At 46.8% G+C, this 13,563-nt stretch overlaps 1 protein-coding gene and 1 long non-coding RNA gene across 3 annotated transcripts in view; both read right to left on the bottom strand.

Moving 5' to 3' along the window:
• Positions 1-2,088: 2,088 nt before the first annotated feature.
• Positions 2,089-11,564, bottom strand: LOC108002048 (uncharacterized). Its single transcript, XM_017063425.3, has 3 exons — positions 7,711-11,564; positions 3,733-4,012; positions 2,089-3,239 (listed from the first exon to the last, which is right to left on the bottom strand). The coding sequence occupies exons 1-3, from the start codon at positions 7,844-7,846 to the stop codon at positions 2,132-2,134; spliced, it is 1,524 nt and encodes a 507-aa protein (XP_016918914.2). The 5' UTR covers positions 7,847-11,564; the 3' UTR covers positions 2,089-2,131.
• A 176-nt stretch (positions 11,565-11,740) lies between these two features.
• Positions 11,741-13,563, bottom strand: part of LOC114578070 (uncharacterized) — a 52,457-nt gene continuing 50,634 nt past the window's right edge. For both annotated transcript variants that reach the window (XR_009833432.1, XR_003698681.2), the window contains one exon: positions 11,741-12,046. This is a non-coding gene — a long non-coding RNA (uncharacterized LOC114578070). The remainder of the gene's footprint in view (positions 12,047-13,563) is intronic.

A 13,563-nucleotide genomic window follows, 5' to 3' on the forward strand; every position in this document is an offset into this window, starting at 1 on the left:
AGAGTAAATAACTTAGCTTATCTCGATAATGCGAACTAAACACGTAGCGCGTGTAACGTCGTTGCTTTGTAACGATATGCCAGAAACATCGCACAAGTTTGTCGTACATGCATACGCTAGATCTTGTCGCACAGTTTTCAAGGGGCGCGCTTGAAATGATAACTCTTCCCTTCGAATATAACATGCTACGTGTTCCCATGATAAATTACGCGCTGTCGCAGACACGTATAAAAGACTATTCTTTCGTTTTCTCAGATTCTTACATATTATACTCGCGATAATTCTAACGATTGTATCACTTGGAAATTGTTTCCTTTCAAATCACCTTCCTTCGATAAAAACGCCTCAACTCATTTCTATTCACCGGAATAGAATATATTTGCCTTTGGTCAATTTCACTTGAAGAGAAAACTCATCGAAATCAAACACCATCCAAAGTTCGCGTCAAATTGTATTTTTTTCGTGAAGCGTACAACAACATCCACCCTCTAATTTCGCGCCACAAAATTTATACTCTCGAGTCCAATCGGTGAATATCTCTAATCCCAAAAGGATCTCCGGCATCTTTGGTCCACTCTAGAAATTCTCGTGTAGTATCCAACGATGAAATGAGATAGAGTGAGAGAGAGAGAGAGACCGAGGGAAGCTCGAAAGTCACTTATCTCCTCGCCGAATAACATTCCCTCCTCTTATCTACACCTCGGTCTAACAACCGAGCAGGACACGCTTTGCTCGTGAACTATTAAACTTCGTTATGACCTTGCCGGTGCTTCCAACGTCGCTTTATGCGCCTCGTAAAATTTATCTGGATCCGTGGCTAGCGCGGATTTCGAATTCGACCCTTGTTTACCGCTCTCTAAACGCTTGCTTTCAAGAATAGCGAGAAGCGCTCCCCCTCCTCCTCCTCCTCTCCACTTCCCGACCCGACTTCTCGTGTCGCCGTTTGAAGAGATTTCGTTGGGAATGCGAGGGGGATAGGAAAAAAAAGGAAAAAGGAAGCGTGATAAAGGGGATGATTTTTATTACGGAGGGACGTATATTCCTGTCTACAATATCGTTATAGCTCTTCCTGGCACGCTGAGACGAGTCGAAAAAATTTGATTAGATAGTCCGCTTGTTGTCAAAGTATCGAAGGCTGAATTGCGAATGCCAGTAATTATTATTATTATTATTATTATTATTATTCTCGTTATCGATTCGCTTATCTTGCGTTGTATGATTTCTTAGAGTCGATGAAGAAACAATAGGGATTTCCAGGTGAAAACGTCGTCAGATGGATGAGGCATCGAGATGATAAATAGAAATTCTTGTGCGCGAGATAAAAAGTGTTAAGGAAGAAGATCGAGTGGAAAGTTGAAAATCTGGATACGCGATAAAGTTTCGTCGCGTCCTCGTCGATGAGAATGAGGATACGGGGATAGATTCGCCCGTTTTGGTCTGGCAAAGAAATTATAATTGGAGCACATTGCGCTTAAATAAGGCGACGGGGCATATCCGCGTATACACGGAGGAAATTTCCCACGAGCGCATTTCATTATCGTATCACCGTGTTGTTGTTCGCTCGGAAAGCTAAGTGTGGAGAGCTAGTTTTTATTCTAATTAAAGTTGATATTTATTCTTGAGAGCGGTGTATAAAAATGTTGTTTACGCCGCAAGTAGGCTTCGAAGAGCGTTTGATCTTTTTAGGAACGACCGCGATTTACAAGTTGCAAATACCGCATTGTCCTCTTATCTTATTTCCCAGAGGGATAAAAGCGGAAAGTGCATCGCTAAAATAGCTCGTACGTCCTCTCCGGTTTTATGCAATCTTCCGTTTTAATTGCACAGATTTAATTTCGCGGTAACATCATCCGTTAACGTTTAATGTTTATTAATTTAAATAGCAGCTGTACTTTCCATAACTTTGTATAAAAATGCAGAAGGAGGAGAGAAAGAGGAAAAAACGAAGAGGAAACTTTTCTCACGGAGAAAAACATAAATCCAATTCGCTCCATCCCCTAATTTCCTTCTAATAGGAAGGAAAAGACTTACCGCGTCACGATCCTCATCTGAAACAAAGGGTATGTCAATTAATCACACTGCGATCGATTTCATCCTATTTCATCCTTTATTATGTACACAAGTTGTCCGGTTACGCGAATGTTCTCAGATCGGCGAAAACCACTCTCATCCTCCTCTTAAGTTCGCTCGAGTACCTCAACGCGGACTCGTCGATCCTAACGTCCTCCATCAAAGCGTCACAGTCCAAATGCGTCTCGTCGCAAGCCCTGTGATGATGCTTCAAAACGTCCCCCGGATCGAAATGGTGCGCCCGTCTCGTGGACGGGTTCAACGCGGTCAACGCGTAATGATTGTGCACCGTCAACGCGCGCCTGGTCGAGACGAAACTCTTCACCGAGTCGCCCTCGGGCGAGATACAGGCCGTCCTCACCGTGTCCAGATAATTCAAGTCGGTTGGAATATCGGTGGAATTGTCCTCGACGGTGTCGCCACCGTAATCGCTCCTGTTCCTCGCCTGCAGCTCGGGGAAAAAGTAAGCGTTTCTCACCGCGTAAGATGCGAAATCCTTGAATCCCCTCCCAAGCTTGATCCTCTCGTCGAGCAACAACTCGTGCCAGCTCTTCCTCCTGGACGGGACGATCGCCTCGTCGATGTCGATGGGCACCACGAATTCAGATCGATGAAGATTGTCGTAGAAGCAGTGATTGTACGGTATCAGCTCCATGCGTCTCTTGATCCAGATATTCTCGGATAGGAACCGCCTCCTCGACACCTTCTCGTTCGGCAGATCGCCGGGAAGCGTGAGATTGAACCATCTGATCACGTTCGACCGCTCGTACAGCCTCAACACCCTCAACACGTTCTCGTGAACGTTCAACACGTAGAAGTAGAAGAGTTCGGCGCCAAGTATGCGGTGGAGCTCGACGAAGGCGACGATTTTTCTCGAGATATCCTCGTCGAAGTCCAGACCCTTGATGCACAGGGTGAATTGACGGCGTCGCGCCTCAGCTTCGCTCCTGCTGTCCTCGTTCTTTATCGCTAAACTATGACTAGCATTCTGGTGGCAGGGCTCCAGGCCTACGTACACCTTGGACGGCTCGATCGCCGCGTCGGGTGGTAATTGACAACCGACGAGGATCCCCGCGTAACTGTCCACCGTCTCGCCCCATTCCTCCAGCCAAATCGTGGACACCAGTGCCTCCACGCTCACGGCTCTGCCTCGATCCTCCTCTTCGTACCTGGTCGAAAGAAAATATTTCACGATCTTAATAAATTTCTCGAATGCGGTTAAGTGCGATCGAAATAGGCCGAGTCAGCGTTTCTTCTTCTCCTTCTTCTTTTTTTCTTTTCTTCGGTAAAAGCATAACCCGGTTTCGCGACTCGATTTGCATAATCGTTCGAATTATGAAAATCGGATGCTTTAATAACAGGGTATAAAGAAAATTTGGCGAGGAACTTTGGATAAGAAAGTTAGATTAAAGCGACCGCTCTCGAAGCAAAGGAACCTGTCGTTAACCGAATAAAAAGCCGAAACGTTCTCACAACTATGTTTCGTAAATTTTTAATCACAAGAATACTTATACCTGATATTTTTAAATTCTCGAGAAGAAATTCTTCCAGGATAGAAATTTAAGAAATGAAAAAAAAAAAAGAAGAAGAAACACGAAGATACAAGTATAGAATACGAAAGCGAAGGATCGGGGGGGGAATCGAAGGGGCGAAATGTCTCACCAAACGGTGCAGAAAAGGGCAGAGGTCGGAAGAGGTCCACGTTTAACGCCAATCACCCTGAGGCTTGGATAACCGGCCACTCTCAGGTCCAAGTGGGCGCTGTACAGGAAGAGCTGTCCAGGGATTGTCTCGAGCCACTTCTCGTCGGCTAACTTGAACGTATTTAACGTCGTTCCGTACGTTCCATTACCGTCGCACTCCTTGGAGGGTCTGTAATCGAGTGCCAATCTCCGCGCCCACGAGTAAGCCACGATGCTTCTTGTGCCCGGGGGTACGCCACCTGGAAAATGTGTCAGAGAGATTGAGACCGTGCGATAGTCGCGTGACGCATTCTACGCTCCGCTCATTAACAAGGAAGCGGCGGAGCACGCTTTTCGGCTAATTAATTCGAAGGAACGAGGAGGTGGGAAGGAGGAGGAGGAGGAGGGGATACCGCTTATTAAAGCTACGTCGCGTGAAAGGCGGACAGACATGGCACCCATTCTCGATGTTCGAAGGAACCGGGAAATCGTATCCGCCGGTGGATAATTGGATTCAATCTTCAATGTTTAGATAATGTTTACGGATAAAACGTTTTAGTTTAATTCTTCGAATGTTACGCACACGAGTTATATTTGTGCGCGTATTCAAATGCGTATTCAAATGTAGGAAAATATTTGTATTTTAATAACGCGATCATTAAGGAAGTTTTCGAATTTTTTCGACTGTAAAGATGGACGGTACATGATACAGTTAATATTTTAATTGTTGGTAATTACGTAACGCAACTGTAACCTTCATTAATAAATCTTATTTTCCGTTATTTTCGGTTTTTATACACGAGTTGTACGAATTTTATTTCATGCTAGGTATCGAAAGTAGAGACGTTGTCAACCGTATCGAATCACTGGGAGCGATAATTATTGGTAACGCGATCGTTCGCTATGAATAGAGCCTAGACGACGAGGATCTTAAACCGGACGGAAGTATTACGTCACGAACGAAGCCGGACGTCGTACGTATCGTGAATACGTTTACGTGTCAGTGGACGATCGTGCCACGTTCGAATCGTTCTCTCTCCCCTGTAATTTCTAAGCAATCTCCTTAATCCCTCCTCGGTCCCAAGAGACGTCGAAGCGCGTCACCGGCCGACCGAGCGCGCATTCGATTAGTTACGTTTACAGGATTTCAATTACCTCGTTTGTTAATCACCCTCTTTGGCAGCGAACACGGAACAGAGAAACTCGTTTCCCGCGTAAAAAAAAATCGCAAATGATCGGGAGTCACGACCTGGTGCGCTCACGTATTACGTATAATATTAATTCCTTTCACGAGACTCGTTCTTCCTAGATTTCCTTCTTATCGCCTTATTATTATTTCGTATACGCCTATTATTAATCGAACCGCAGTTGAAAATCTTCTTCCCCGATCCCCGAAACTGTTTCGTAATTTACGACACTCTATACACGGGGATTCCACTCTATCATCGGAATAAATACGTTGACAATCGCTAACAAATCCGTCCACTCATTACAAGCATTAATCACCGTAACCGCAAAGCCCGAAAGGCAAAGGCGAACGACACGTTTACAGCCGATATTTCATTCCTTTCCTCGAACCCTATCGCTCGCTTAATCACGCGCAAGCCTCCAATTTTTCAACCGCGCACTCGCGCGCCCATAAAATATTAATTTTTCGTTAATCCTCGAATCAAAGCGGCATCGATTAAATCCTCTCCCGATCTTCTTTTTCTCCCCCTCCTTCTCGTGCAAAACAATTTGTTCCGATCGAGCGGAACGCCGCACAGCCTCCACGCATCCTGCACACCGTATCCTGCCCGTCCTTAAAAATTGTGTCTACGCTTGACCCAACGACCAATCGTGTTATGCCGATGCCAATCTTTCACCATCCTCGCTTCCTCCTTTCCCTCCACGATTCCACCACAGGTTCACGAGAAAGAGAATCTTTCTGCGAGAATGAAGAATGAAGATGGTGGAAAAATTGTCGATGAAACGTGCGGGCAAAAGTTTTATATTGCTCGAGTTTGAATACTTTTACGAATAATGGATTTTCAGTCGGGTGGTCGTAAGTTATTGCTCTCAAGAGTCGTTTAAAATATATATATATATTATTTTTTCAAATCACTAAGCGAAACATATTCGAGGTAACATATTAGTTTCCATTACATAAATTTTCATTAATTATTTCCAAGATTCAGGGTTTAAGAGGAGTTGGAAAATAAGGAAATGGGCAATGTGTACGTGGCATTACGTGGAAGTCGGAGAGCGAGATCGGTAGATGAATCGAGCTGTAAATTACATCACCTAATGAAGTCGCTACCGCCAAGGAACCGTGTAAAGATTTGTGTCCACGATAAGCCCGTGTCACCGCACCGCGGTTGATTTATGGTCCGAGGTGGGGTGAGGTTTTTGCACGCGATTCCAGTCGACTCGATTTCGACGGTTTTCTCCTCGAATTACCTCCACCACTCGACGCGATGGAATAGTTGTTCTCCATTGATTTCAATCGGTCGACGAGGTGAAACGAATTGGAAAGACACGATTTAAAAAGAAGGGAAAGAAAAGAAGGAAAGAAATTCTCTCGCGATATTAAAATCGGTTAAATGTTTAAAGGATTGAAATTTATCTCGTCTCTCGGAATAGAAGAAAGTTTAGAATTCCTTAGGGGGATTCCAGTCGTTCGACCACATTGGTCGTGAACCATAACGTTGAATCCACACGTTCAACTTCTCGCGGACGTTTCTCTCATTGGTTACAAACCGTAACGTATTATACGAGCCACGTTCGCATCCTTCGTCGAACAACTTATTCAAAGGGAATCCAGCGTGTAATTCGAAGAGAATTACGCACAAGCCTCGTTAGAATTGACGCGATTAAGCGTAATGGTTCCAACTATGAATCGATGGTCGGCACGCTTGGAATTTTCCTATTCTTTGTCGGCCGCGTCCAACATTGGGAAAGTATTCGTAGACGGGGAATAGTAACGAACAGTAAAGTACAAATCTTCTTGCTTGGAACTTGGAACGAGCAAAATTATCACTTGTATGAGCACGCGAGAACGATCCCGCTGTTTCCTTTTCTTATCGATCGGTCTGCGAAGAAAAATTTTCTCGTCGCCGTTCCTCCTCACTTCTATTCTCGCTCGAATTTTTCTTCTTTTCCGTCGTGTCACTTCAGGGGAATACCTCCCTCTGAAATTATGGCTGGTAATAAAATGTTTACGATTTCATAAAGACGGTGAATAATTACGTTACGACTCGGATGTATAAGAATGTGATGCGACATCGACGTCCCATAAAGTTGCATAATATTTTTAATAGAGAGACTTAGAATTTATTAAGAGTCGGAGAGAAAGAAATATTCTTGCTTTATTCTATTTACGAATGACGAGATAATATCCAACATTTCTTCGAGAAATGTTACGCAAATCTTTAGATTAAAAAAAAAAACGATTCGATTCATCAACTTAAAATTACTTCGTTCTTCGAGTCAAAGATCTTCAAAGAGAATCAATCGATAAAGAGACTGCAGATATAAATCTCTCATAATTTATTCAGCTTTGATATACGCAAATACGCGTATATAAGGAAACGATAATAGGTTGAAGCTGTTCAATCAACGATCTTTAGATCGTTGGATAGAAAATTTACTCGACCTTCGCGTTAAGTTCTCGAATGAGAGAGCGAGCAACGAAGAAAGAAAAATGCTCTGTCCACGTGTATCGGATCTCCTTTGTACCAAAAAAAAAAAAAAGATCAAGAAAAGATACAAGATCAGACGTGTCTCTAATCGTTTTCCGCGTAACCTATCTAAGATACGAAGACGGAGAAGGAGAGGACAGGGGAGAGGAGGAAATAAAAGCGGGCATTGTTAGGTGGCAAAGGAGCTGCGGGTTGCGAACCGTTGAGCGATAACGAAAGGGCAAAGGTCGCGCGCTGCTGGAGGCGAAGGAGCGCGGGCAGCGGAGAAAATTGCTTACCAGGCGTGGGAGGAGGATCCGCCGGTGGATCCGGGAGTTGTGGCGGCGAATCGAGCAGAGTCAACACGCACAACGCTGTGACCAGCACCGCGATCAGGCCCACTCTGCACAGCCTCCTCGTTCCCGCGACCGACATATTTTCACTTCGTCCCTTCGTCCACCCCCGCGTGATCGGCCGGCCTCTCAGCCGTTCCACTTTCGATCGCCTTCCTCCTCGAGAAACTATTTCTCCAACCTATCCATGCCCCGATCCTCGCGATTCGATCCTCGATTGGGGATCCTCCGAGCCCGAGGAATCCCTCCTCCTCTTCGATGGACAATCGAAGATCTCTTTTGTGGAAAAGAAAGAAAGAAAGAAAGAAAGAAAGAAAGAAAGAAAGAGGGGGAAAAGTATTCTCCCTCCTCCTCCGTTTGGCCTAGAATCGGCCTAGATTCGGGCCAAACGAGACGACGACGCGACGCGAAAGCAGGAAGCGTTTAACGTCATTTTCCGATATCTTGCACTATCTCGATAGGCATGCGCGAGGTTCAGGTTTCGAACGTCACACGATCGTTGGCAGATCCGTTACAGGAATGAAATCGATATCCGCGCCCAAGTGACGCATCACTCCTGGCTATCGCCTCGAATTCGCGGTGAATCGATCAGCGGGATCAGGCTTTTCTGGTTCACGCTGCTTTGCATAACACGCTCCGCTACACTTTCATCGCTCTTAACGCTTCTTCGCGCTGCTCTAATGATCCGCCGGAAAAATCAAACGACACACACACGCACATATGTATATATATATACACGTGGCGGACTGGTTCACTGGAATCGCGGAAATCTGGAGTTATAGGATGGTCGTTTAAACGCGATGTTGGCGTGCGTAGCGGTCGTTCGACATCCGAGATTGAAAGTTGGCACGCGATTCGACTCGACGCGTGGCTTTCCACTTTCCACTTTCCACGATCGACTCGAATCCTCGAAAACTCGAATTATCTTTCTCCTCCGTTCGACTTTCTTCTTCTTCTTCTATCTTCTATCTTCTGTCCTCCATCGAGAGCTGGATCGATCGATGGACGACGAACTCGTTTCGCTCTCGAAATCTCGAAGATCGGCGATCATCGAGCGTACCGCGAATCGTCAGGAATGGTAGGGATCTTCTCGGAAAAGTGATTCCCGCTCGTAGATCGACAGACCGGTACCAGGACGTACGGGACGAGGCGCGCGACCAGCCTGTTTAATAGTCGCGCCCGCGTGTGTGTGGCTTCCCCAAGGCGAGCACACGAATCTGTCCGTTTCCAAGCTGCGTAAAAACCAGCGTGGAAGCTGCACGACCTCCCACGCGACGCTCCCCCGCTTCTCTTCGTAGAAACGGTGGACCATGTATGGTCGCGTTGCCTATCCCTGCCGCTCCCCTCGCTCCCTCGATAATCTAATTAACCTGGTATCTCCGTCGCTTCCAACGTTTTTTGCTGCCGCCACCAAGTTTCTTCTCTGTGTCCCGTCAATCCTCGCTCCCCTACGCTTTGCTCGCCTTTTTACTCCCTCCCTCCCTCTCTCTCTCTCTCTCCGTTTTCTTTTCGCTCAACAACCACCGTCAGCTTCTTTCCCCGCCGCTTATTTGTACCACGGATCACGGGATCAATGGATCCGTCTCCAGAAGGGATCGTTATCGAGTCCGTGGACGGAGATGGAGGGACGCGTATCGCGATTCAGGCTGGCGTGACCATTCCAAATTCATTCGACATCGGTCGGGTTCGCCTTCCCCGGAACGATGAACGTGCAACGATGGCGATGAGATTGCGTTTCTTTGTCGCTCGATCTCTCGGTTCCCCCGACGCGTTATTTCGAACCGTGAGAACCGATCGCTTGATCGACGTTCCTATTTACCGACCGAACGAGGTAACGGAGTAAAACGTTCCCTCTCCCAGCTCTCAGCCTCTTCGCTATTGACCACGCGTTCCGGCGCGTCACGTATCTGGAACAGTCCCTCCTAGTTAACCAACCGTTCCACAGAGTTTGAGAGGCGTCGTAATATTCGCGTCGCTTGCCGACCACTCGTCCACTCCCGTTTCCCGTCTTCTTCTCGTTTTTATCGATCGACTCGTTTCCCGATCGGGACGAACGTCGACGGCCAGAACAACGCCACTTCCGCTCTTCATAGTCTAACGATCGGAGGATCTAAACTCCTGTGTTTTTCTTCCAACCACCACCACCACCACCGGTAAAATCGTATTCCGTATTCACGGTAGCGGATCGCTTTAATGGAACCGGCACGTTGGGCGGAGCTGTGCAGCGAGGAGCGTTTTATTAAAATTCACCTTTCTGCCTGTGGCCAGAACACCGACGCTCCTCGTCTTCTCTCGTTCCCTCGCCTCCTTTATCGACCGCTCGTATCCTTCGCTGCTTTTCCCACTCGCTCGCATCGCATCGCGATTGGAAAGTTGAAACTGGTATCGCCTCTCCCCGCGCGATCCATGATCATCGCGAGCAAGAGGAACGGTACGCGGGCTCGAAATTAATCCTAGATTAATACCCGCCGCATCGCACCGCGAATTATATCGTCGTTCCTCGATCAAATTTCCTCCTCGCGATCATCGCCCCGCCGTAGTTAACAACCGCACGCTCCGTCCCCATCCTCCTCCTTCAAATTAACACAACACGGGGATCGTTAATTATAATCACTGTCCGTACGACGAGCCGAGTAACCTTCGCACCTTCGTAACCCTTCTCCCCCGTTCCACGATCGAACCAATCTCAACCACACACCTCGTCCCAATCCTCGTCCCAATCCTCGTCCCAGCGGAAAAGCGTAGAAACGGACGCCGCGAAAAGCGGGTGTTGGAGCGGGAGAGGGAGAGGGGAGAGGTGGAAAGAGAGAGAAAGCGAGAGAGCACGTGGTCCAGCCCCAAAAAACACAGCCGATGTAAACGTACGTGGGCGCACGTGGTCCGCGGATCGACCGAGCGGATTGGTGCAATCTCGCCTGCGCGAGAGTCCGGAGCGTACTGCGTACGAGCGGGAGGTGAACGCGCCACCAGAGCCAGCTCGAGTCCCGACGACTTTGGACCCGTTGCCTCGCCGTTTGCCAACGCCAATGCGCCTTCCCTCGCCCCATCCCTACTCGCCTCCTCGCCACGGCTACGACCTACCTCTTCCTGCCTCGTCGTCGTCGTCGTCGCAGCCGCTCCTCGGCCTCTGCCTAGCTGCTGCTGCTGCTACTACTACTCCGTTCTGCTTCTCCTCCGAGACCGGATAGTTAGTTGACTTTACCTTGTCGCAGCCTTGCGAACCACGCCGGCGAGCCTCCTTCGAGCCTCCGTTTCCTTTTCGCGTATTCGCGGTGCCGCCGCGGCTTCAAGATCCGCCATGCACGATATTAACGCGCGACCATAACGTGTGTCCACGCGATCCTCGTCTCATCCTCTCCCGTTTTTTCTTCTCGCCGTGCAAGTGCTTTTTCCACGGTTTCTCCGATGGTGTAAATCGATCGGACTTGCGCTTTCGCTTCGGAAGTCGGTGAAAGTGGCTTGCACAGTTTCGACAGGGGGGACCAAAAAGTGAGTATGCAAAAATTACGCCTCCGAATATCTCTTGCCACTCTTCGAGCATTCTTCGGTTGTTGTGACCGAAAGTTGGCGAGGCAAGAAACGATCCTAGAAATACTCCTTCTCCCGTCCGAGAATGATGGAAAGAAAACACGTTAGACCGATGAATTTGGTAACACCGGGGAGCGCGCCCGTATACGCTTAATCGTTCCCGCTTTTTCCCATCCGCAAACAAACCAGGGGATCCTTTTTCCCTCGGTGTCCCTGGTGATCGACCTCTCTCGCTAGATAGCTTAACGTCTCTTTTTTCCACCGTCTCGCCGACCACCGTGAAGCCACTTGTTGTACTTGTCAAAGCGTATTGCACGTTGACCGATGGCAGCTGTGGCGGCGGCGGCAAACCAACCGATCGAGTTCATTCCCAAGCCGTTCCGATGCTGTTGTTCGTATACGCGGACAACACACGGTGGCTCGAAGAGAGAGAGAAGGAATGCTGCGTATATATATTTTTTAATAGAATAGAAATAGAAATGGAATGTTGAAAGGTAGGGCTTGGAGATAGTTGGAGATGGAATACGCGAGGGAGTTGATTTCATTGGCCAAGGCAAATGAAATTCGTAGGTGCGAACGATTTGGCGGAGCGGTTGCCGCTTAATGTTTGCTCCGCGAAAGAGACTGATGACTGCAAGAACGATTCGAGACGGTTGTCCGTGAGCAGCGTAATTATTCCGTGGCTACCCGGGGACGGCGAGGATCCGTGTTTCAAGGGCATGGAAATTGTACTACCGCCATTAGGATTTAAATCCTGGAATTATACATTTCACGCGTACTTGCCTTACTTTCTTTTTGTTGAAAATAATTAATGTTGGTGAGATATTAAAAAAAGAAAAAAGAAGAGAAAAAAATAATCTGATCAAGCCAACAGAAGAGATTTAAAAAATTTTAAAAAATTCCTTTCGAGAATCTTTCGTATTCTTGATTTCTTCTTATTACGTTTCTTCTGAAAAAAAACTCGAAGGTAATCAAAATTTTAAAATATGTTGGAGAGAAGATTCGTTCCCCGCCAGCAAACGAACTCCGTACAGCGAGTAATTCGAGAATAGAGTCGACTGAAGATAGTGAAAACAAATGGAGCACCCTGTACGCGCAACCAGCATCCATACACGCGCACGCCAATTTATGAACTACAACTATAAAACAGGTCTAAAGTCTTCTAATAAATGACGTGCATTCGAGGCATCAGATACGATCGTGTCATCAATCCCGGATGAAAGCGAGAGGTAATTAATACGACATAAACGTAATCGATACCACGTACCATTTGCACGGTTTCATTTTCTGAATGAAAGAAGATATAACAGATGCAATTTCCTGGATCTGTCGTTCCTCGTCGAGCGCTCGACGTGTGTACGTGCTCCCCCGTACGATACGATCGTAATCATCGAAATGGGCCAGGAATTAACCAGTCGGGGATACTGATCTTGGAGAAATGAAAGGGCGTGATGCATAAATCATGAAACGGGAACAGGAGAAATCAATCAGAAGCGGGGGGATCGATTTCTATGTTTGCAATTACACGTTGGTTAATAGATAACGTTTGCAAATGTCATACATAAGTTTTCTTAAACTTAAAATTCTTAGACATTACGACATGCTCGTGAAACACGAATACATACTTTCTTTTTTCTTTCTTTCTAGTTTTATTTCAATTAATCGCATGGTGTGCATACGCAAGAGAAAGAGTAACAGGTTTCTTCTTCAGGCAGGAAGAATCTTTTCAAAAAATAGGAATTCGAAGAGTGTCGAGAGCTAATGAATTATATTACCTAGAAAATTTCTGTTAAATGGAAGATCGATATTGCTTTGTTTTATTACACTTTTAAATTTTTTAAAAAATTTCCAAACCACATCTACAAAGAGACATTCAACATTCCGTTCTTTCGAATAGGAATACTTCCAACACCGGTTCTCAAATATTTCGAGAACTTTGCCTCTCACGGAAAAGCAATTACGTAAATAAAGCGAGAACGTCACTCCGCCTCGAGGTGCGAAATAAAATTGGTCCAAAGAGTCTTCCTTCCTTCTTCCTTCGCCTAGCCTTCCTTACGTCTCTTACACTTGCTCTTATTTACAAGACGATAAGTAGAGTTGAACCAATAGGGCTCGGTCGCCTTGGCCAAGAACACGATTGCGTAATCGAGCTGGCGTAAGATCCGTGGAACGACGTGCGAAGAGGAATCGGTGACGGGACACTTGTTTCTGTTCACGGTGATGGTAATGCACCACCGTGCGCGCACGAGAGAAAGGCGCGCGTCGCGTCGA

This window comes from Apis cerana, linkage group LG1, assembly GCF_029169275.1.
Source record: "Apis cerana isolate GH-2021 linkage group LG1, AcerK_1.0, whole genome shotgun sequence".
Classification (NCBI taxonomy): Eukaryota; Metazoa; Arthropoda; class Insecta; order Hymenoptera; family Apidae; genus Apis; species Apis cerana.